General features: G+C 43.8%; 1 protein-coding gene across 3 annotated transcripts in view; it reads left to right on the top strand.

Annotated features, from left to right (window-relative positions):
* Window positions 1–25,674, top strand: part of SYN1 (synapsin I) — a 294,037-nt gene that overhangs the window by 51,247 nt on the left and 217,116 nt on the right. For all 3 annotated transcript variants that reach the window (XM_060253011.1, XM_060253010.1, XM_060253012.1), the window contains exons 2-5: window positions 4,892–4,949; window positions 7,463–7,554; window positions 11,681–11,837; window positions 16,868–16,957. In XM_060253011.1, the coding sequence (XP_060108994.1) occupies window positions 4,892–4,949; window positions 7,463–7,554; window positions 11,681–11,837; window positions 16,868–16,957 (397 nt within the window). The remainder of the gene's footprint in view (window positions 1–4,891; window positions 4,950–7,462; window positions 7,555–11,680; window positions 11,838–16,867; window positions 16,958–25,674) is intronic.

The raw sequence follows: 25,674 nt of genomic DNA, 5'->3' as shown, positions 1-25,674 counted from the left end.
GCTTCAAAAATGCAGTTGCAGTGCCAGGTTACCTCATGCAGACTGTGAAAATACCGTTTAGGCACCTCAGGGTTTCTGTTCTTTCAAATCCTTCTCCCTCCTGCCTTATTATTTACTTCCTATTCTCCGGCTGTTTTTCTTACGACACTAATGGAAACATGGCTAATTATCAGCTCTTGTTGCAATGGGCTTAAGAACTTACATTTTTAAAAATAACAAGCCAAGTAATCTTTTTCACGTTTTTAATTACCGTTTTGTATTTGTGGAATTATTAATTATATATCAGTCAAACAATGCTTTCCCTCTCACTCTGGCCTCTCGCCAGTTCAAGGTGTTTAATAACAAGCGTTGTATCAAATACAGTTATTACAAAGAATCTATAGTTGCCTATAATATATTGTTCCACCTCAGGGAGGTGTGTGTGTATATATATAAAATTGCAAATAGTGATTTTGGGATTACTAAGAAGTAAAATTAAAAAGTATATTCCCAGGTACTAAAAAGCCACAAGATCCATAGGTGTTAACTATTTATTCCTGGGAGAAAAATAGCAGGCAAGAACAGGAAGCAACAAGGCTATTTTTTAAATTAAGAAAGGTGAGCAGGGCCTGTGCTGAAGACATTCTCTTTTTGGTGTGTAGAACCACCAAGGTTCCCAATCTCTGGGTAGGGACAAAAGTTCTCCCATATCACAGCACCTCCAAACTATGGAGGTCAGTAGAAAATGATAGCGTCAAAGGGTGGACTATATGGCATCAGAGCCCTGCCGAACTCCTGTTCACCCTCAAACTTCACCCTCTCCAGGATCAATCACCAAATCTCCAGGAATTTCCCAATTCAGACTCAGCAAATTTAGAAATTATCCCTAATTTCCCCCATGTGTTGACTATGGAATAGGGCCAAAGAGAGGGTAGTAAATAGGGAACTCTTAAGAGGTCTGGCATCCAGAGCCCACTGCCATATTAACTGAACAAAAGGAATTTCCTAGAATCCTCTGGGAGAAACTGAAGTTCTGTGGTAGATAAGCAGGGGGTTCTCAGTAAGAGAGCCAAGGTTTGTTTGTTTGTTTGTTTTAGCAACCTGAGGGGGAGGGGGAATGCCCTGTCCCTTTAACAACAACTTACTGGGTGGAAATGGGCAGCTGAACCTTTTCAAGGCATGGAAGTAAATAGCATCATCTGTTAAATAACATTCCATTAGGCCTCTGTTGAGGCAGGACACTTTTTCTTTAGGTTGTTGGCAATACCGCTTGGGAAATATGAATCCCATGGTACATATCAACATGGTAAAATAACATTCACACTCACAGATTCCACCCCCCCCCCCATTTGTAATTAGGGGGCTTTTGTGCAGGCTGTCTCATGGATAAGATACTGCAGTAACAGTAGGTAAAGGCAGTCATTTTGAGACCTCTGTTCTCATGAATTGAATGGGTCATAGAACTGACTGAGGAGAGATTCCTGGTATTTATGGGTCAAACAAGACATGACATCCTCAGGTCTGACACAAGGATACCATCGCCGTTGTAAAGCCTAAAATGGGTGATTTAAAAATGCTGTAAGGGACCTGTTCCTGATCAGACCTGCAGTACAGCTGGAAAAAGCACTATTGTTCCCTTCCAAGCTTTTCCAAGTGCAGAAATGGCCATGGTGCGGGGGAGAGGTTCTTGTCTCCCTCCAGTTTGGGGTTTTGAACGTGTTCTAGGTTGGAGAGACAGGAGCGTCTCTTTCCCTACCTCTGTGTTGTGGTAAGCAAGATTAGGCCCTCATAGTGTTTGTAAACTGAGGGAATGGAGACCATATTGTCTAGTTTGGGCCTTAGTAAATGAAAGATTAAGGAAGAGAGAGTGAGGATTTCTGGATTTCCCTTGGGGGATGGGGGAACTGGTGCAATGTGATCCACATTTAGTACCATAGCTGTACAAATTTTGCTAGATCATATGAGAAGAACAAATCCCAAAGGACTGAGGCTCTCCCTTGTTCAGGAGATGCCCTAGAGCAGGGGCCCCCAACCCCCAGGCCATGGACCGGTACCAGTCTGTGGCCTGTTAGCAACTGGGCTGCGAGTTGTGTAATTATTTCATTGTATATTACAATGTAGTAGTAATAATAAGAATAATAAGATGACATTGGATTTATATCCTGCCCTCCACTCTGAATTTCAGAGCCTCAGAGCAGCTCAAAATCTCCTTTACCTTCCTCCTCCCCAATAGACACCCTGTGGGATGGGTGGAGCTGAGAGAGCTCTGACAGAAGCTGTGCTTTCAAGGACAACTCTGTGAGAAGCTATGGCTGACCCAAGGCCATTTCAGCAGGTGCAAGTGGAGAGGTGGAGAATCAAACCCAGTTCCCCCAGATAAGAGTCCACACACAACTGTCACACCGAACACTTTAGAAATAAAGTGCTCTATTGTATCATCCCAATACCATTCCTCCACCCCCACCCCGGTCCGTGGAAAGATTGTCCTCCACAAAACCGGTCCCTGGTGCCAAAAAGGTTGGGAACCGGTGCCTTAGAGGTCCCACCTGTCCACTAGTGGGGGATGGGGAGGTAGGGTTGTCAGATCCAGGCTGGAGATTTGGAGGTGGAACCTGAGGAGGACTGGGACCTCAGTGGGGAACAGTGCCAGAGTTCACTCTCCAAAGCATATGTTTTCTTCAGGGGAACTGATCTCACTAGCCTGTAATTTACCTGTAATTCCAGGGGATCCCCAAGTCCCTCCAGGAGGCTGGCATCCCTAAGATGCCCAGATTCCACAGCTGAGATTTCACTTTCCCTCTAGCTGTCAGGCACTGGGTTCCCTTCTTAGCAAGGCCTCTGCACCATCAGCATTCTCCCTCTCCCTCTATGCGGCAACTGCCAGTTGGTGCTTGTCCCTCCTGTGCATAATAGTTGCTGAGTTTAGTGAATTATAAATGGAGGAAATGGCTTATTATTTTTAGCCACTGTGTCTAGACTCTCTCAGAACAGGAAGAAAACTGCTGTTTGTCCTTTTCAGCTTTCTGGTGAGCTTGAAAGATGGAGAGAGACACCAGAGGGCGCCATGGTACAAGCTTTGCTAAGCAGCGGGCTTTGCTTTCTTGAATGCTATCAAAGCTTGAATTCAGCAGGAGCTCACAGGAGTGCAGCTCCTGAATCTCCAGCCAGGGCCTGCATGCAGTGAGGAGTTCTCTCCCCACTGCACACAGATCCTGGGGCATATGCAAATGAGATATGCTGCTGAGCTCCTGCACCTTTTTTTCAAATGCAATTTTGGGCTGTATCAACAGAAGTAGAGTGTCCAGATCACGTGAAGTGATGGTATCGCTTTACTCTGCTCTGGTAAGACCTCACCTGGAGTATTGTGTTCAATTTTGGGCACCACATTTTAAGAAGGATATAGACAAGCTGGAACGGGCCCAGAGGAGGGCAACAAAGATGGTGAGAGGTCTGGAGACCAAGTCCTGTGAGGAAAGGTTGAAGGAGCCGGGGATGTTTAGCCTGGAGAGGAGGCGGCTGAGAGGTGATATGATCACCATCTTGAAGTACTTGAAGGGCTGTCATATAGAGGATGGTGTAGAATTGTTTTCTGTGGCCCCAGAAGGTAGGACCAGAAGCAATGGGTTGAAATTAAATCAAAAGAGTTTCTGGCTCAACATTAGGAAGAACTTCCTGACCGTTACAGCAATTCCTCAGTGGTTCCTCAGGAGGTGGCGGGCTCTCCTTCCTTTGAGGGTTTTAAACAGAGGCTAGATGTCCATCTGACAGAGATGAAGATCCTGTGAATTTGGGGTAGGTATTTGTGGGTTTCCTGCATTGTGCAAGGGGTTGGACTAGATGACCCTGGAGGTCCCTTCCAACTCTATGATTCTATGATTCTATGACCCCTGAATGCAGTGATAATGAAGAAGCACTGTACGTCTGCCAATACTGGGCAGTTTTGAAGAGGAACGTATTTGGACCAGTTCTTCTTGAGCTCTGACCCACCATGCCATGGTCCTTGCACGTGTGATTGTTGAGGAGCTCACTGACCTTCAAGTCCATACGACTGTGTAGGCTTGGGACAGACAAAAGGAAGTACTGCTTCACTTGACTAACAATTAGAGTTGCCAGCTCTGGATTGGAAACCACCTGGAGATTTGGGAGGTGGAGCCTGAGGAAGATGGGGTTTGGGGAGAGGAGGGACTTCAGTGTGGTATAGTGCCATACAGTCCACCTTCCAAAGCAGTCATTTTCTCTAGGTGAACTCTGCCCCCAGGAGATCAGTTAGGGTTGGCAGGCCCAATAATTGTGTCGGCAGGGGAGGGAGAGGGACTTTCCAGGAGTTGGGTGGAGCAAAACTCTATGGGCAAAACTCTATGGTAAATGCCCTCAAACCTTAGCGTTTTGCCCAAAAAGCAGAGGTCACTGCATGTCGCTGACGTGATGATGTCACTTCCGTGTGATGTCAGCACATCACATTTGGAGCGGGATTTCCCCTGGTGGCTGGTGGCGGGCAGAAGCCCAAAAACCCAGGGGATTTCTCCCTAACACAGATCCCATGTCATTAAACTAAATTAATGAACCGGATCCAATAGTTCTTAATCGATTGAGATAGTGCTATTTTTCTTTTGATACAGAGCCCTGATTCCCTTAGTTTTACCAAGGCTGGGGAATCTATGCTGTTAAAATGGATGAAGGACTAAGAGTTAGTACTATGTGATATCGGTTGGCAATACAGGGCACAAGTGCTCATGTTGAGGCTTAAGTTCATTTCTGTTGGCACTTCGGGTGTGGCACTAGGGAATGTGGTGTACTATGCCACTGTGTATGTGGAAGTTAGTGTTGGTTTGAGAGGTAACGTTGCCCTAGAAAAGAATCCCTTCATCTGATTGTCTAGGCATTAAAAGTTTCTAACTGTTTTTACCCCTAGGGCAAAATATTTCAAGGGGAAGAAACTTCATGGAGAGATGGACATTAAAGTGGAACAGGTAAGTTTATGACTTGGTATTTGATTATGGGGCTTGAACAATGAACATCAGATTCTTGGTCTTGGATCTCATCTAGTTATATAACGAGGACTGTATGGGTACTGGCTTGTCCTTTCGTTCCACTGGATGGCACATGAAACAAAAAAGAATAATGAAGAATGTGGTTCCCCTGCTCCATATCACTTGCAAGAATACAGTTAAAGGGACATTGTGCTAAACATACAAGCCAAAAACAAACCAACGTACACACCATGTAACTATGATTGCCAGTCCCAAAAGTACAGAATAATGGTGTATTAATGAGATAATAGTGATGCAGAACATATTCTCAAAATGTCATAGATTTTCAACAAATAAATAATAGTCACAACAACTCTCTGGAAGCCTCTGTAAGTTAGTCTAGAAAGATACAAAAAGTTCAATGTAGCACTTCGGTCTGACAGTGGACTAGTTCTCCAAGTTGTTTCCAAATGTCTTTTTCAAGAACCATATGTTACGACTGTTTTAGTCTCCTCTGAAATCACTGATATATTCCTACAATAACCACAAGACAGGCTGGTTCAACCATTCACACTTTTATAGGTTAACCTTGACTAGAAAAAAGTGTTTTTGCCATCCTACTCACTGTCACAATACAGCTAGCATTAATGCTGATATCAACCAATAGGATGGTTGGTTATAGTTGCTGTACGTAATTCTGGAAACTCTCCCTGCACTGGCATGTAGATAACCTCAATTAATGAACCGGATCCAAAAGTTCTTAATCGATTGAGATAGTGCTATTTTTCTGTTGATACAGAGCCCTAAATAGCTTTCTCCAACACACAAGGGTTTGCAATCAGTTAAAGGGACAGTGGTCATGGCATGCAAAGCCATGCATAGGAACATGTCATACTGATCTTTCAACATATTAAAAATTCTTAACATGCATTCACATCATAATAATACATACTAACTCTTGCCAGTGATAGAAACAGTTCTCTCCGTTTATAAAACAGCATATATTCTTATGAAAACATACAATACTATCATTTTATACAGTTTATATCCCCTCACGTATTGTACATATTAATTACTATGTCTGATTATGAACATATGAAGCTGCCTTATACTGAATCAGACCCCTGGTCCATCAAAGTCAGTATTGTCGTCTCAGACTGGCAGCGGCTCTCCAGGGTCTCAAGCTGAGATTTTTCACACCTATTTGCCTGGACCCTTTTTTGGAGATGCCAGGGATTGAACCTGGGACCTTCTGCTTCCCAAGCAGATGCTCTACCACTGAGCCACCGTCCCTCCCCTTCTGTATGCCTATATTACGGTTATATAAGATCATAAAACTATTCATAAGCTTGTCGGTGCTATAATTTATAGGAACAACATATAAATAATTCTAAGCATACATTCATATAAAAATAATACTCTGAATGCTACCACATTATACAATACCACCACATTATACGCTATATATGCCCTCATGTGTTGGAAATATACATTCGCATATCTGATATATTTACATGGGATCAGAAATTACTCATAAGTTAGTCAGTACCATGTTTTATAAATGCAAACAATGAAATAATAAATCCTTAATCCTATAATCACCCATCGCTATTATCTCATTAATAAACCAATATTTTGTACTTTTAGGATTTGGCAGTCATATTTACAAGTGCTACATCATTTTGTTTTTGGCCCATGCAGTTTGCAGGCATGATGCTACAGCTCTGGAGTTGTGGTTGTAACAGATGACTGACCAGGCAGGCTAGTGACCAGCAGGGCAGCCAACCAATGGTCAGTAGGGTAAGGAGATAATTTCTCTTCTTCCTTGTCTCCTTGGGCGTTGCTGACATGCTAAGCCTGCTGCATCCTGGGGAATGTATTTCTCAAGATGTTTGACATAATGTCTGGCCAGCAACTTGAGGGCTATGTTTCCCAGGATGCAGCAGGCATGGTGTCCCAGATGTGTCAGAAACACATCCCAGTTTCTCATTTCTGTTGTGCATATGCCACGCTGGATGAAAAATCCTGACCTGAGGCTGATCCAGTAATGGCTAAACTTTCTTTAACTTGCTCCGATTCCCTCTGGCATGCTGAAAAGTATTTTGCTGTGGTTTGTTTGGTGCATTAGCCAGATCCATTGGGCTTTGCTGTTGCTCTGTGTGGACATAATGTACAGTAAAGTATGTCCAACACTCTCTTGTGCCTGTATGTTTCAGAGGAAGATTGGTAGTGATGGGCAAGTATTTCAGGGAAGCTATGCTGCTATTACTGATCCTCTAACTGAGGAATCCCCACTAAACTTCAAGAAACTCCCAATGTTTCTTCAAAAGGAGTTTGAAAACCAATGTGCTTCCTAATTATGAACTGCCCTGTACCAGGCAAGCCTGATAGCTGGGCATCTTTTCTGTGCCCCCAATCCTCTTCAAATTGCTCTGTGCAGCGTAGTGACAGCAGGTATCTGTTGAGGTGCAAATGTTCATCTTATGTGGATTGGTGTTTTTTGTGTCTTCCAGGCAGAGTTCTCTGACCTCAATTTGGTAGCTCACGCCAATGGCAACTTCTCTGTTGACATGGAGGTTATCCGCAACAGTGTCAAGGTGGTCAGGTAAGTAATAAAAAAGATCATACAGCAGGTTTCACTTGTTATTTTAAACAGGGATGTTTTCTAACCTTTTTATAAATAAATTTATAAATAAATAAATAAATAAATATATTATTATTATTATTATTATTTCTTGGTAGCACTTTGGAGGTTGCCAGCTGGCTCACAGCTATGGATGTGGGGAGAGGGTGTTGCTGCTTTCCTGATATGATGATTATATTGGATTTATATCCTGCCCTATACTCTGAATCTCAGAGCAGTCACAATCTCCTTTACCTCCCCCCCCACAACAGACACCCTGTGAGGTAGGTGGGGCTGAGAGAGCTCTGACAGAAGCTGCCCTTTCAAGGACAATTCCTATGAGAGCTATGGCTGACCAAGGCCATTCCAGCAGGTGCAAGTGGAGGAGTGGGCAATCAAACTTGGTTCTCCCAGATAAGAGTCTGTGCACTTCACCACTACACCAAACTGGCTCTGCATGGGGGGCTGCTGCTCTGTGGGGAAGGCAAGGGATAATAACTCATCTTTAATAAGAGAAGAAAGAAGTCAGATGAGATCTAAAAATGGATTTCCCAACTATTCATGAACCTCATGCAAAATGTGTAGCATTATCCTAAGACAGGGGTCCTCAAACTACGGCCCGCGGGCCAGATGCGGCCCGCTGAGGACGTTTATGCGGCCCGCCGGGTTATGGCAAAATCAGACCGGAAGTGACGTTCAACCTAAACTCGCGTTAGCAATGCACACTTCCGGCACTGGGCTGAGGCGGTGGAGACAGAGTGTGAGGTGATACCGAGGTGAGGTGAGTTCCCAGGTCGGGGTGTGTGGTGTGGGGAAGGGAGAGAGATGCCGAAGACGGAGAACTGACGGCCCGCGGCCTTGTACAGTAACAGCAGTCCGGCCCTCCAACAGTCTGAGGGACAGTGGACTGGCCCTCTATTTGAGGACCCCTGTCCTAAGATTTTCAATCTGAGGCTGGCCAAAGGATCATGGGGAATGGCCTCTGTCCTCCCTGAGTGTCCAACCCTATGCAAAATGAGTACAAAAATATCTTGAGAGTTAGTTTTTGCATCAAGGAAATATGAATTGCACTGGGATAGTGTATGAAAATTAAGTGAATGTGCATACATTTTACCTGTGCGTTATCAGTTATTCCAGGGGTCGTTTTGTAGAAAAATAGGTGGTGGAGCTCATTAGTATAACTCATTAGCATATGCCGCCACCACACCAGCCAAAAGCAACCTGACACAAGAAAGGAGAGCCCCAGGCGAGCGAGGCCTGCTTGAGATCCAGCCAGCTCAGGCAGGCCTCACTTGCCTGGGGCTCTCCTGGGCCCCAGTCAAAAGGCCAGCAAGCTGCCCACCACCCAAAATCACATAAGAAGTGAAGAATGGGTGGCACAGCCTTCTCCAGGGGTTAATGAGGGTTACTGGGGCGTAGAAAAGCCCCTGGTGGTTGGCTGGCTGCCTGCTCTCCTAATCCAGGGATTGTGATGTAGCTGCACCTACTATTCAGTGGACAAGGTAGGTGGGGAGGAAGAGGGGGAACTGTCAGAAAGGTTCAGGAGCTAAGTACTTCTTTCCTCTCCCCAACAGCAGGGTTGCATGAGTCCTCAGAAAAAAAAAAATTAAGTGCTGGACAAGCCTCCCCAGATTTTGCATTCTCCTCCTCCTGGGTTGTGGCCATTCTTCAGCCATTGCCTCTCACTTGCTGCCAGCATTCATCCAAGCTGAAAGAGCGCAAAGAAACACGCTACTGAGGCTTGGAGGCAGTGGCAAGCCCATGTATGCTCGACGCTCCTCCTCCAGGCCTAAAGAGTGCAAAGCACACAGCTTAGGTTAGGAGCCTCTCTCAGAAGAGCAGCGGGGAGGGAAAACAAGCTCAAGTTGAAGCTTTGCACTCTGCATTTATTTATTTATTTGTTCGATTTATATATTTGAAAAGCTCCCTTCTCCCTTTGAGCAAATGCAACACGCAAACACGTGTGTGTGGCTCAGCTCCTTGCTGCCTTCAGGGACTCTGAATAAGGGTGCCGATGGCTCAAGAGAGATGAACCTCGGGGAGGAAACAACACTGGCAAGCTTTCTGCCATGCACAGTGTGAGCACAGGACCCCTTTCTTGTGCACAGCCTCATCCCCTGGCCCTTTCCCTGCCACTGTACTCAAGTTTGCACCAATTTTCCAAGGAGGTGGGGGTGCTTGAAATGTTAAGGGATGTGCAGGAGCTGTGAACTACAAACCCCTTTTGCCTTCGTGGGGCTTGGAGCTTTTTTTTCATACTCCCTGTTAGAGGATGGAGGCAGGCCCATAGCTAACCAGGGGCCCATGGGGCCTGGCCCCCTGACAGTTTGGGGGGCACTCACCCCCAGCCTGCCCCTCTCTTCTGTGCAATTTAAATGGGTGGGAGGGGCATCCAGGAGCAGCTGCTGTCCCTCCATGCCATTTAAAGGGCCCACAAATCGGCTGATTGGCGGTGTCCAAATAGCACCGGACAGATGGCAGGAGCAGTCACCAGCCTCCTGAATTATTAAATGTCCCCCTCCCTCTGTGGCTCTCCATGGCCCCCTCCCTCATGGCCCTAGCTATGGGGCTGGATGGAGGCATGCTTGGAACTCAAACCTGGAAAGTGGTGAAGGAAAATATTGAAAGCAATTAAGAAATTCAGCCTAAAAATATTAATATTTTTCTGTATTACTCTGTTAAGACTTAAAACAGTGGCCCCCGACTTTTTTGAAATTGTGGGCATATTTGGATTTCTGACATAGCAAATGGGCGAAGGAACAAAAGAGCTGCCACAAAATGGCTGCTGCAGGAGGCAGTGCCAGCCACAAAATGATTGCCAGAACTTAACGTCAGTGCCACAGTGCAGATCCTTGCGATGTGGTGGCAGCTATTGCCAAGGCCGAACTTTAAAAAGTATGGACAGTCAATCAAATTTTCAATGGTAAAATCAGGACATTACTGGGCAAAAATTCTGCCTGGCCCTGCCTATTTTCTAAAAACACTTGGTGGGCACCAGAAAAGGTGTAGGTGGGTACAGTAGTGCCCATGGATACCCCACTATGTGCTCAGAGCCAGTATACTAGCTGGGAATTGCTCTATATCACAGAATCAAGGTTTTTACACTGCAACCCAAATTCCAATAACTCTCCCTCCTCTCAGGTGGTAACTGTGTGTGATATACTTGACTTAGTTGGGGAGCATTTGACAATTTAGAAGTCTGGCGGTTTTTGTACAGATGCATAATGGACTGCTCTCCACTGTGCTAAACTGCCCCCTTAACAAAAAAATTTTAAAAAATTGCCCCCTAACAAAAATTCTGGCTGTGGGCGAAGTTACTTGGAGAACAGAGAGGTCCCTGAGAATGGAGTTGTTGACCATTTCTGAGTTAGGCTGTGCTAAAGCCATGGAGAGTGATGGGTAAACATGAGCCTTAAATTTCTGTTGAGGAGTAGAGAAATTCTTGAGGAGAGCCTGGGGTGAAACAAGCTCAGTTTTATCTTCTAATGCAATTCTGCAAGACAGGCAGGTTCTCATTTGCCCCTGAAAGCTGTAAAATTGTGCCTTTCCCCTGTTTTGTGGATCGCTTGGCATTATGGTTGATCCACCCATACTGTGGTTCCATGGATTCTTCAATGGGTGGTGGAGGGAAGAAAAGACATGAACACATGCAGAGTGAGATGGTTCCTAAGACAAAGGAAAAGGAAAGGTCCCCTATACAAGAACAAGTCATTTCTGACTCTGGGGTGATGTTGCTTTCACGTTTTCACGGCAGACTTGTTACAGGGTGGTTTGCCATTGCCTTCCCCAGTCTACACTTTCCCCCCAGCAAGCTGGGTACTCATTTTACCAACCTCAGAAGGATGGAAGGCCGAGTCAACCTCAAGCCGGTTACCTGAAAACCCAGCTTTCTCTGGGATTGAATTCAGGTCATGAGCAGAGTTTAGGACTGCAGCTTTAACACTGTGCTACAGGGCTCTCTCCTAAGACAAACACAGGCTGACAAAAGGCACAAAACTATTCTCTGATCCTATTCTGGCAGGAATGCCAGGCAGGCAGCTTCATGGACAATTGTAAGAAGATGACTTTTAATGGATGTTCCTTCATTATTTTTCTTCCCTTCTCCTAGGAGCCTGAAGCCTGACTTTGTGCTGATCCGCCAGCATGCCTTCAGCATGGCACGTGGTGGAGACCATCGTGGCATCGTGATTGGGCTTCAGTATGCAGGTGTGCCCAGTGTCAACTCCCTGCATTCAGTGTACAACTTTTGTGACAAGCCATGGGTGGTGAGTGGCATACACAGAGATTTGATGTGAGATTCAGGCTTTGAGTGGGGGGACAGGAGGCTGTTCAGCATGGGGAGGGGCAAAAAAAAATATTGCAAACCATCAGGTTTAAGTTTATTTGCTAACTTTTTTTTTGTACAGCTGCAATATTTGTGGATTTTATAAGGCCAGTTTTCTTTATTAATTATTTACAGTGTTTATAGTGCCTCCTTCCCGATGAGGAATTACTCCAGGCAGAATACACAATTTAAGAATCAAACAAGCTTTTAAAAAGCCACAAAAGAATATAGCATGTGTAAATAAAAATAATTTGAAATAGTCAAGCAAAACAGCATGAGCCAATTAAATTTTAAAGAATTCTAAATAAGCAGTAAGAAGCCATCAGCGAAGTCACTTGGCAGGTTTCCTTTTGGAAGCTGCTGCCACTGAGAACGCGCCACTCTGTGTTCTAATGAATCTTGCTTCCAAAATGGATGAAGTGTGGAGTAGAGAATTAACTGGGAGGAGATGGGAGTCTAAAATAGCTGAAGACATTCTTGGAGGAAGAGTGGGCAAAAGCAGCACGGGGCTTTCAAGGTAATAATAACCATCATTTTGAACTGGATCCTGACTGCTGAGTTGCTACTACAGCAGCACCAACATGGGACTGAATTGCTATTTTTTCTTTACAATAACTATATCTTGCCTTCTAACATTAATCTTCAAGATGGCTTAAAGTAATCTAGTTATGTTATTTATAGTCCACCTGGTGGACTACACAGAGTGAGTCAATACAGTCAACAGGATGAAATATTCAGTAAACATTGGCCGTTTTCGCACTTAGCGTTTGCTCCCCTTTTTCCGCGGCGCAATTATGTCCGGATCATTTTTCTCGTTTTCCCACTAGTGACTCTTTGCGGAGTCGCCTTCCCTGAAGCCCCGGCTCAAATCGTTTTCCCACTGGCATCGGCTTGAGTTCGATGCCCTGTCAATCATTTTTTTTTAAGCGCAAGTCTAGTTGCGTAATGACGTACTAACGTACTAACGTAACATCGAGCTGTTCCCTCCCCTTCTTTTCTTGGACAAACCGCATCACGTGTGCTGCTGCTGCTTATGGATTGGCTGCAGCTGTAGAATCCTCCACAGCCCTTTATGTATTAACGGAAGCATTCACAGTGGAGAATCCTAGCACTAGATTCCCCCCCCCCCCAAATTCTGAAGCACTAGATCCCCCCCCCAAAATTTCCTCCGCTCTCTTTCCCCTCCCCGGCTGGCGCTTGCAACGGGGACCTGACTGATTCCTGCTGCCAGAGCTCCCCCCCCCGCTCCATTCTCTCCTTCCCCTTCTATGGCGCGTGTGAAGAGCGAGGTCGCGTCTATTTTCTAACCGAGCGGAATGTAGCCAGGGAGAAGAATGCAGGACTCCAACTTCCCATTTTATACATGGCGATTTTGTGCAGGTCCAGAAATCCTGGTGGCACAGCTGAGGGAGGCATTCCCTTTTTAAAACACACACACATGAACGCTTTGGCCCGCACCGGCACTAGATTCCCCCCCCCAACAATGGTCGTTTTCGCATTATCGAGATAACGCAACAGCGAAATAACGCAACTAAAGTCAATAATAATAAAAAAAATTCTAACGAAACCAATTGAAGTGGCAATTGAGGCTATTCCAGGAGGGTTTTTTTTTTTTCTATTTGTTAATTTCGAAATATCGCTATTACGCAAAACTGTGAAGTTTAAAAAAAAAAATGGCTGTGCCAGCACTTTGGGGAAGCGCCGCGAAAGGCTGATGATTGGCCAAGCGGGTGGATGGGGTGGGAGGACGGAAAGGGAGAGGGTGACGCCCACAAAGCAGTCGATCCGGCGTGGATGGATTTCGCACAGCAAACTCCGCTGAGTGGATCCGGAGTGGATCCGGAGGTTTTCGGAAACTCCGGCAACATGCTGAAAAACATACTCCGGCGTAAAATCCCTGAAGCGCCGGAGCAAAGCGCAGCGCCGGAGCAACATGTGCGAAATCCAAGAGAAGATCCGGAGGTAAATGGGGCGCTACGCCGGAGCAAACGCTAGTGCGAAAACGGCCATTGAAATAGATTTTGGTCAACCAGAAATCTAAAAAAAACCCCAGAATAGAAGCAAAGCATAATGACACATTATATGATACAGTAGGATCCAATTTACAGCAAACTATTTGCAGTGGTATTGACCACAACCTCAAATAATTTGTCCAAATGTGATAGTGTATCGTTTTGTACAGTGCTACCCTATTGCTAAGAGAGTGGGAGCCTTTCTGACCTCTTCAGACAGGTCTTTCCACAAGGTGGGGGCCATGACAGAGAGTGCAGATGTACAGGCAGCTGTTGTTTTTGCCCATTTACAAGTTGGCACTTGCAGAAGACCCTATTCAAATGAGCGAAGCTGTCATGGCAGAGCCTGAAGGGAGAGACGGTCTCACAAATATGAAGGTCCAAGGCCATAAAGGACTTTGGTTGTGATAGCCAATACCTTTAAACAGGCCTCAGATTCAGCAGGAGCTCACAGGAGCACAGCTCCTGAACCTTTCTGATGGTTCCCTCTCCTCCTACCTACCTTGTCCATTGAATAGTAGGTGCAACTGCATAACAATCCCTGGATGAGCCTCACCACCTATTTTTCTACAAAACGACCCCTGCCTTTAAATTCAGCTTGGTACCTGATGGGTAGTCAGCGAAGTTACTGCAGAATGAGAGTAACATGCATGCTCCATGTAGCACCTGGAAACAGCCGAGGTGCAGCATTCTGCACCAGCTGCCAAAATATTTATTTATTTAAAACATTTTTTTATGCTTCCTTTCTACCTGATCAAGGTCCTCGAGGTGGCCAACATGCCACATTAAAACATTTTAACAATTACAAACAATGTCTAAATGAAAAAATAATTCAATAAAAACACATAAAACAACACCAGAACCAGGGAAGAGAGCCAATAACCATTACTTGGGTGTGCCGTATGAAACAAAAAGTCTCTGCCAGGTGGTAGAAGACACCAATAGAGTAGGACGGAAGGAGAGGAAGTTCCTAAGTTTTAGTATCAAACTTGACTATGTCAGACTGATGACTACATCAGCCTTGATTATGAGATTACATGTAGTATTAGCAGCAGCAAAGTGTCAGATTTATTCATTGCTAACACCACTAAAAAGCAAGACATAGACCGATGTCGCACTAGCGTTTAAACCACAGTGGCATCCCTTTTTTCTCTGGTTCATTTGTTGGATTTCGCACATGTTGCCCCGTATTCTTGTTTTGATCCGTGGCTTTACAGTTTTCACTGCACAGTATCTCGATGCTCATTTTTGCCGACTTTCCGAAAACCTGCGGATTCAATCCGCAGACCTTTCAGTGGGAAAAGCAATCAAAGAAAATTGTTTCTGTTTAGTGCCAGAAATCCATTAATGGGTAGGCAAGGAGAAGAAGTTCTTCAAATAAGAGCTTTCTTTTGATGGTGCCCTGTGTCTGGTGTCCATTCAGCTAAATTTCAAACACTGTCATTTCCAAAGCAGGGCCTTAGACAAGTGGTCTTTCTGATAACTTCAGTTGGAGACTGTTCAGGGCTTTATACATCAAAGCACTGAATTGTACCGGGAAACAAGATGTTAATTGGTAAAGTTGTTTAAGTAGCAAGGAGTACTATGTATGCTCCTATTCAACCCATTGAACAGCCCCAAGTGTCGTATTCTGTACCAGATGAAGTTTCCTGTGGGTATGCAAAAGAGCGCCATGGTGCAGGGTGGTAAAGCTGCAGTATTGCAGTTATAATAATATAATAATAATTTTTTATTTCTATCCCGCCCTCCCCACCGGAGCAGGCTCAGGGCGGCTCACAACATAAAACACACATTACATCAGTTATAATTATAAAACACGGTTAAAACAATTACAAAGTATTAAAATTCACATAACAGTATGGCGTTATAAACAAGTTTCAATAAATTTCAGAAGTAAAAACATTTCAAGAATAAAAGCATTTCTAGCAGCATATCTAGTTTTGTCACAAGTTTTTTCACTAATTTTTTCGCTAGTTGAAGGCCATCTTGAAAAGGTGGGTCTTACAGGCCCTACGGAATCCCTCTAAACTACGGAATCCCTCTAAACACGTCCTGAGTTCAATCCTGGAGGAAGCTGGGTTCAGGTAGCCGGCTCAAGGTTGACTCAGCCTTCCATCCTTCCGAGGTCGGTAAAATGAGTACCCAGCTTGCTGGGGGGAAAGTGTAGATGACTGGGGAAGGCGATGGCAAACCACCCCGTAAAAAATCTGCCGTGAAAACATTGTGAAAGCAACGTCACCCCAGAGTCGGAAACGACTGGTGCTTGCACAGGGCCCTTACCTTACCTATACAACTCTAGATATACAAGTGCATTGTAGATATCTAACCTAGATGGTATCATGATCTGTGCAACTGAGACTGGATAATGTTTTCCAGCGATGACGTATCTGGTACACCAGCTGAAAACGGTTAAAAATGATTCGTGCCACACAAGATGTTGTTCTTCCATACGGCTGGATCTAATAAAGCCCCTAAATTGTGTATCTGATCCTTTTGGGAGAGGGCAATCTGCTCCCAAGAAGACCAAATTCTAGTTCCTTGGTTCTGACTAACTATTCCTAACAGTACCTTGATTTTATCTGGATTTGAATTTCAGTTTGATGGATCCCATATAGCCCATTACTGATTCTAAATAGCTCTTTTCACAGCCTGACGTAGATGGGATGAAAAGTAGCACATTTGGGTGTCATCAGCATTCCTATGACCATGTTCTTAAGCTGTATGATATCCCCTAGGAATTTAATGCCTGGCTTTGAGAGTAGCTGAGCCACAGTGTTCTATACCAGATGAAGCGTCCAATTCTTAAGCGTCTTTTAGAGCAGTCCTAAGGAAGGAAAAGGGGTGGGCAGAGGAGACGAGGAAGAAGGCAATGGGAGAGGGTGGTCAGAAAAGAATCCAGAGAAAATATGTTCAGAAGGTCCATCTGTGCCTCCTTTCTCACTGCACTTCCTTTCAACAGTTTGCCCAGATGGTTCGTCTGTATCGCAAACTTGGACCGGAAGAATTCCCACTCATTGACCAAACCTACTATCCCAATCACAAGGAGATGGTAAGTGGTGCTAGAGGCAAGCAGGATTCCTTTCCTCCTGGTGGTTCATGCTGGGCTTCTGCACTCTGGTTTTGTTTTGTGGCAGTTTGATGAATGAAGGAGTTTATGATACCGATTACCATCTCCAAGTGGGTCTAGTGGAGGTTTGTATGTTGGTGAGTTAGTGCATGTTATTCTCAGCTGGCATTCTCACAGGCATCTTTTTTTCGTGTTCTGGATTGTGTCAGGGTGAGGCTAGCAGGATGAATGATTGTACCTGAATCTGAATTTGAGATTGGGGTTTCCTAGTTCAGGGCCCATGTTTACCGCTGGTGGAACTGGGGACATGGGCAAAGCTTGGAGCCTGAGGTAAAACTTCATTGTTCCGTTATCAGGCCAGAAGACAAGACTCCTGCTATTTGCAGCAGATCTGGCTGATCTAGTGCCTTCACTCAGCCTCCCAATTGCATAGCTCCCCAGTCTGATTCCATTTCAAGCCTGAAGAGCACTCTAAGACTTAAATAAACAGTGACGGTAGATATGCTTTCTGCAATCTGACACCCTGTTGATGACTTCATTTTGTTGGATGTGATGCCTTGGCCAGCGGTTAATTCATGGTGTAGTTAAGCTATTGAGTTCTGTCTTTTTTTCAAGATCATGTTTGTATTGATCTAATTATTTTAAAATATTTGATTTAATAGGGTTATTGAGTGATCTATTCATTTATTTAATATTTATAGTTGGTCTTCCTCACTATGACTCAAGGCAGATTACACAATGCAAATCAATGCAATCAGTTGGATGATATGCAATGTAAAATCATAAGGAATGTAATGGAACTGGAAATTTCAGAATTTTGAGAAGGAGCTGTTATCTAAACACAGCATAACTATTAAATATCACAGGTTAAACAAGGAGAAGATGGTACAAATACACTACGTTTCCCTCCTGGGCCAATCTGTTACGATGTAGCTGTTTCTTTTTAAACATGCCCTCTGAACAATTCTATTTTACATCATTTGCAAAATGTCAGGAGCACAGGGGCTTTCCTGATCTCTTAAGGCAGGCCATTCCTCAGGGTGGGGCCATTACAGAGAAGGCATGTGTCAGGACAATTGTTGATCTTGCCCATTTGCAGAGTGATACCTACAGAAGATGCTGCTCAGAAGAGTGAAGTTGTCACAGTGGACATAGGTGGTAGCAGGACCTTTCTAATCTTTATTAATTAGAATAATATGTGCATATATCCATGCTTCTGAGATGTTCTTTTTAGCAAAAGTGATAACTTTGGTTATTGGTTTTTTTTTTAATATCTCTTAAAGTTAAAATAACTTCATAGGGACACATCTGGTATTTTTCTCTTATCCTTTCCTAAACCTTAAATCACCTCCAGTTTTGCTCTTGACTTCAGTGGTACTTTGTCCTGTTATACCAATTATGGTGCATTTTCAGATCACCTTGTATTTGGCCCGCATCCGACTGACTTGAGGTATATAGTCACCTATGGAATGTTGATAGCAAACAAAATGAGATGCCAAAAATCATGAATGAGTGGATTATACACTTTTTGGTTTTGTCTGTTTTATTCAGTAGGCCTTTCTTTTTGATTGATTCAGAACAAACAGTTCTCCATTCCTAAATATTATCACAGCATAACTGAACTGATATCTGTGGGACACATCGCCTTAACCATCTTTAAGGGAATCCTATGTAGGTAGGGTTGCCAAGTCCCCTGTGTCCTCTGGTAGGGAACTTTTGTGCGTGCGAGACGCAATAATGTCACCCGGAAGTGCTATCATCGCATCGCGATGTCGCACACTGCCGTTCTAGGTGTTTCCGGGAAAACTCTATGGTTTTCCTGGACACTCTAGCAATTTGGAGGGGAAGAACTCTATGGTGCAATGGGTACCATAGAGTTCTGCCTAGCCAAATTGCCAGAGTGTCCGGGAAAACCATAGAGTTTTCCCGGAAATGCCTAGAACAACCACGTGTGATGTCACCGGTGCGATGACATCACCCGGAAGTGATGTCATTGCACCAGTGACATCGGGGGACGTTCCCTCCACCAGCCCAATGTGGGCTGGCAGGTTGGAAACCTCCAGGGTGGGAGAATTCCTGCCCAGTCCAGGGCCTTGGCAGCTCTATATGCAGGGATATGCCTCTAAAATTGGAATTCACAACTGAGACTTAACAATACTGGAAAGGACTCGGATTAGGTGACTTCCTTCAGTAAATTTGACTGTAACATTATTGTGTTGTGGTTTAATCATAGAATAATCATCCTTACATAAGTTTTTAAAAACATGTTTAGTGTGCTCACTTTGAGCACCTATTTCCTTTCTATACTTACTATTCTTATTTCTTCTACTGTATTGCTACCCTTTTCCTCATTTTTGTTTGAACAAATTACAGTTTTATGTAACTATCCTAAAACATTAAAATAATTAGAGAAGAGTTCGTTTTTTAAAACACATTTTTCTTCTCTGCCTTCTTACTGCTCCTTGAGTCCATATTGTTGAAAGTATTGTTGATATAAATTCCTGTTGCATCATTGGTTATGTTTCAAATGCTTAAAAATTTAATTCTTTCAATCAACAGTATCCACATAGCACTGAGAGGGGCCAAAGTTCAGTCACAACATCAGTTTTGTACACAAAAGGTCCTAATTTTAATAGCATCCTAATTCCTTATGCAGTTTTTACAGTAATTTTATTGTATTGCTTTCACTTTGAGCCACCTTGAGAGGGTCTCTGGAGATATGGCAAATGCATTTTAAAATAAATAAATACAACAGCAGTTCAGATTAACTTTATAATAGTATCCACATAAAGTAAATAATTGGAATGATCTCCAATTGGTAACCACAACTTCATTTTAAGACTACAGTGGAATTTGAAGTCGAAAGAAGGAAATAATCTGTGGAAGTATTTGATTCCGAGAATGAAGTTTGCAGCAATTCAATTTAATGAGATGCAAAATAGCAGTCATAATACACGAGTGAAGTATATAAAAGGGGAATGGTTATAAATGCAACATGAATTATGAGTATAAAACTTATAGAACACATTTTATAGGATAAGAAGAAGGTCAGAACCTAAATGCTAAAAAAGAGAAATAATCTTCTTGGCAAAGAGTACAATTAATATCAAACTCCTTAACACATTTTGAGAAGCATTGGTTCTTTTGCTCCATTCCTGTACTCATGTTCCACAGTTTGTGGAACCCTCCAACATATTCCCCTGGCACATGATACTTGATTGTGGCCTCTGACCATGGCAGATCTTTGAAAGGGGATGGGAATCCAGAAGTATTTCCTAAAATGTTTCCCTCGCCTGTGCCTTCTGCTATCAGTCTCATAAGGAAAAGAAAAGTCTTGTTGGTTAAGATTCTGATATTCCTGAGAGCAGCTGGAAGCTCCCTCTAAAATTCTCCTTCAAAAGGTAATATTTAGGGCACTGTCTCAGAACTCTAGTACATAACACTGAAGGCCAGTCACATGGAAAAGACTACATGTGCCTTAAGCCTCCAATAGCCAAGCTTCTTAGGGGTATACTTTTCCAGTAATTTGATGTAATCTTTTAGTATTATGAAGTTCTGGCAATGTCAGACCTGTGCCTGTCTTTGCAGCAAATGTTCCCCAACACATGGTTGTAGCACATCCCACTTGTGTGTAAAAGGGGACAGAGCTGTATTTTTTGCTTTGAGCTTTGCTCCTTGGCATCTCTCACTGTCTGGTAAACAAAGAAATGTGCTTGTGTATGAATCTCTTTCCTTCTGTGTTCTAGACTTTTTCCTTTTTTAACGTTAAGAGCTGCAGATGGGGAGTTTGAAATACGTGTTTTCTGCGGTGAATGTCGTATTCAGTGCAAAAAGGGGGGGGGAATCAAAACAGTAAATTTCTGCTGACACTGTTTTTCTGCATTACATCTGCACTCTGTATCATGTCTAATATGGTATGCTTATTCAGATTTCTGTACTCCTAGTCCTAGTAAATTGCTTAATAGATGCATCTTTATATTGACTGTATCAATTGATACTCTCTTAATGAGAAAATCAGACAATAAATATAGTAAATAAGTGACACCATCATTTCCTTCTTTTCACATGAATCTTGACTAGCATGTGGCTGGCACTGATAGAGGAAGGATCACGGCAAAGTGTGCTATTACTCTGCTGGCATGCTGACAAGTGTTTCTGTTGACTGTATTGCACCTTCCGGGAGGAGTCATTTTTGAACTTCTTGGAAGGCATGTATAGTTGGTGATAATTGCTCAGTGGAGAAGTGCTAAGATCAAGGGATGATATGTTTAACAGCTAAGTTGAAAGACCTGTTCTTGGCAGTATGCAAGATGAAACTGTAAAAAGCAGTGTACTGTGGTTATTATTATTTATTTATTTATTTATTTATTTATTTATTACTTTACATTTATATCCCGCCCTCTCCGCAAGCGGACTCAGGGCGGCTTACAGTATCATAAAAACAATCAATTCCATAAAACATATAAAACCATAAAACATTTATCAAGTTAAAAACTAGTACGCTATCTCAATCTAGTCTGGCGGTATTGGGTTCTGACTATGACCGCCAGCTTCTGTAGGATGTCCGGTGGCAGCCCATTTTCAGTCAACCAGAAAAGCCTGCCTAATGTAATTATGTAATGTAATTACATAATGTAATTTATGTACAAATCATTGATGTATGAGTTCCTGAAGCATAATTAGGTGTGACCATACGTACAGGGAATAGTGGAATTCACCTGTCCTTCCTAATTGGTGTCCCTATTCATGTAAGCCTACCCAGAAGCTTCTGATGCCAGAAAATACTTCCTCTGAAAGTCTCTCTATTTCTGCGTATGTGAGACACTGAATGCTCTGTACTTATTCAGTAGTGTGTGAGGGAGGAGCACTGTGTGTTTGGAAATGTACTGTTAATTCCTTCTTTGTGTACTCCAGAACTGAATTTTAGTGCTCATCGCAATCCCAGTAGTCCTGGATCTGGTTAAACAATGCGCACAGCTTCTATGCTTTGGTGTGATCATTTGAACACACAACATTGCTGATGGGATAATAGACACACAGAGATATGAGCTCCTCCCTGCTCAGATCTTCAAGAACGCCTGTATTCTACATTAGTGGCCTTCGCTGCCAAAACATCATAATCCACACATAATTTTTGCATAAGGAAGAACAAGCAGTTATAAAGTAGATGGTTTAGAATAGGTGCTTACTTAAAAATAGGCAAAAATAAGCAGCAATGGGCAATGAACATAAGAAAGAACCCTCATCCTGTTAGAGTCCATGAAGATGTCATTGCCGCCGGAGAGCCCTGTGAAGGTATCCAGACACTTGAGTACTTTTTGATTCCTGGATGTGCGAAGCTGAGAATGTTAGATCCGGGTAGGCAAGCCAAACGTTTGGTCTAGAACCCATCCCATATTGGAGATGCAGTCCTATCTATCAGTCCTATCAGTCTATCCACAGTCACTGAATGGAAGTGCAGGGCATGGAACTTCAGAGCTTGATTGGACCCTTGGATGACAGGATAATGGGGATATGAAAACAGGACAAGGGTGATTTCCCCAGTTGTTTACTGAATCGATTTTCCAGAATCCTATCTCTGCCCTAATATATGGATAAGAGCCCCATGGTGCAGAGTGGTAAGCTGCAATATTGCAGCCTAAGCTCTGCTCACAACCTGCGTTTGATCCTGGCGGAAGCTGGGTTCAGGTAGCCGGTTCAAGGCTGACTCAGCCTTCTATCCTTCCAAGGTTGGTAAAATGAGTAGCCAGCTTGCTGGGGATAAAGTGTAAATGACTGCAGAAGGCAATGGCAAACCACCCCGTAAAAAAAAAAAGTCTGCCATGAAAATGTGAAAACAATGTCACCTCAGAGTTGGAAATGACTGGTGCTTGCACCTTTACCTTTAATATATGGATAAGAAACTGGATAAGAAGTCCGGCCCCAGGGCTTCCTATCTGGTGCTCACTGTTCCCCATTCTTTGGACCCCCACCTCTCTTTTTAAAATAATTTATCCACTTTCTCTCTCACACGAGTTAAAGTGACGGGGTCTTTATGTAGCTTCCACCCACAACAACAAAAAGTTTATGAGAGTTGTACATTGCTGGACACACTGTCCTGTGCATCAACCCAGGAACAGTGAAACACCAGCCAGCAGTTTGCTGAATTTTAAAGGACCCTTTGCCTAAACTTGGCTCATTTGGTCCTTTTCAGTCATAATAGCCAGGTCTTTTTTTGTAGAAAAAGCCCAGCAGGAACTCATTTGCATATTAGGCCACATACCCTTGACATCACCATTGTTTCAAGGCTTGAACCTTGACATTGTTTGTGTCACCATTGTGACACAAAGCCAGCCAGAACTGTGTTCCTGTGCGTTCCTGCTCAAAAAAAGGCCTGGTAATGGCCATGCACGCTAGAAACCGGCTTGGAAGTGTGAGCTATCCATAGTGCTCCTGATATGCATGGTCACTACTTTGTGCGAATAGTGCACCGTGTGGATTTTCCTGTATACGTGCACCAGGTAGTGTAGCCTCCCCTAGGTGGGCTCCTGGTATGTTCGATTGTAACGCAATAACAGAATTAATATGTGGAGGGAATGTTACCTATCATTCAAAATATAGCCTTTTGAGAACATACTGCTAGGCTGTTCAAGACATTTTCACTGATCACACCTCCCTATAGCACTGGTTTACCCTGCCCGACCCCCCCCCACCCTTGTGACTAGGATTGCCAGATTCAGGTTGGGAAACTCCTGGAGATTTGGAGGTGGAGCCCAAGGAGGCCAGGGACCACAGTGGGCTACAATACCATAAAGTCCACCCTCCCCATTAGCTGCAATTCCTGGGGATAAGGTCCCACCTGGGGAAGCTGGCATCTGTACTTGTGACCCTACCCCATTGACACAGAATATATAATGGCAGATCCCATTTTGCTTCACCCTTATACCCGTTTCTCCTCCTCCTGTTCAGTATAGGCTTTAACGATAAGCATTTGTAAGAATATATTCTTTTTAGCCATCGTAGAATGGTGTCAGCTTTCATGCTACACATAACACTTCAGTGGGCAGAAGATAACGTCTCATTTATTTCTGCCATTGCCATGTGCCTGAAAGCACATAATCTTTTACTATTTATGCCAGGTCCCTATGAGTCCTAACATTCGGAGTCCAGTTACATCGTTTGGCATAAGAATATATCAGGCCTAGCTGCTGTGCAGAAGATATCTGATCCCATGGCTTGATGAAGGAGCACCTGTCGATTTCCACCCTCTTGTTTTTCAGGCTCCCTGTTGGAGGTGAAACACAGAAAAACAAATGTGATCATAGAGGGGAGGGATCTAACAAAGGACTCCTTCCAGGCACGAGTCAACACGACCTGGTTTCTCAGTGAATGATATCTGAGGGCCAAGCTGCACAGTATGTGTTTGTTGCATTGAGTTCAGGTGTCCTGGGCTTTCTTTTCCCATAGTCACCAGCTGTGGGGAATGTCATTTTGAAACCGCTGAGAGCCTGTGCTGTTTGCCCAAGCCAAAATCTTCCCCATGGGGAGTTACGTGCATAATTTCAGAGATATGGGGACCCAGTGCCTGACTTGCTGAGAAACTCATACTGGTGACTTCCATATGGCAATGATGTTGGGTATTTTCCTTGCTGCCACTGCAGCTGCTGATTCAGCACTGTGTCAGTGGACCTTTCCTCTGTCTTCCCTGCCCAAGACGCCTGTGGCAGCTGTTCTTCCCACCCCCATGTAGGATGGGATTTTTCCAGTTTGTTGTTCAGTCGCACAGTCGAGTCCGACTCTTTGCGACCCCATGGACCACATCACGCCAGGCCCTTCTATCTTCCACTGTCCTCCTAAGTTCACTCAAATTCATGTTTGTTATCAGGAAGGGGGCCAGTATAGCACCAATAACACTGTCTGACCATTTTAGGGAAACAAACAGCTGTTTTCCAGTAAAAAGGGCAAATTGCTATACTGTGTTAATACTACAACAGTGTGTCAATGGACATGTTTTTTTAAAAAACTGGAATAGCCTTCTGGTGCCCCGGGAGGGATGAGAATGGCCACTATGAGTAACCAGATCAGAGAACATGATTCTGAATTGGGTTTGAGCAGGAAGATGCAGACTTTCTTGTCCACACTGTAGCCACCCAAGCTTTGCTGCACTTTCCACAAAGTTCATATTAATGTAGGTTTTGGAAAGATGTCATAAAAAGTGGAGGAAAGGCAGCAGGTATAGAAAAGCACTGTTGTCGCATGCAGAAAGGGGAGGGAGGATTGTTAGAGGTTTATTCTTGCTGCTTATCTCTTTCTGTCTTAAAATGATGGCGTTTTATTGGTATGTTATGGTTTTGGATGTTTATATAATGAGATTCTTCATCATTTGCTTGGAAGACCTGTCTATTCATGCCTTTCTTGTAAACCAAACTTGCCCGTACCCTCCTTGAACTCTGGAGAGCAGCATGCCATACAGCATTCTCAATAAAAGAGACTTGAGTACCCAGTGGAATCAGTAGGGTCAACCCCAGGGGCTGATCGCTGATTCGCTAACAATAGAATAGCAGGATCCACATAAGTGTGGAATAATAAATGTGCAACAGTGCCATCGCCAGTGATGATGGTACTACACCCTCTTTGGCAGGTAGCTTCCCTTCTGGTACTTTCTCACTTCCTGTTCGGTGGGGCTGGTGTTGGCCAGGCTTAGCCCAGGATGTTTTGGC

The sequence above is a fragment of the Heteronotia binoei genome, chromosome 13 (assembly GCF_032191835.1).
Source record: "Heteronotia binoei isolate CCM8104 ecotype False Entrance Well chromosome 13, APGP_CSIRO_Hbin_v1, whole genome shotgun sequence".
Classification (NCBI taxonomy): domain Eukaryota; kingdom Metazoa; phylum Chordata; class Lepidosauria; order Squamata; family Gekkonidae; genus Heteronotia; species Heteronotia binoei.
This window is presented reverse-complemented; position numbering and strand designations above follow the sequence as displayed.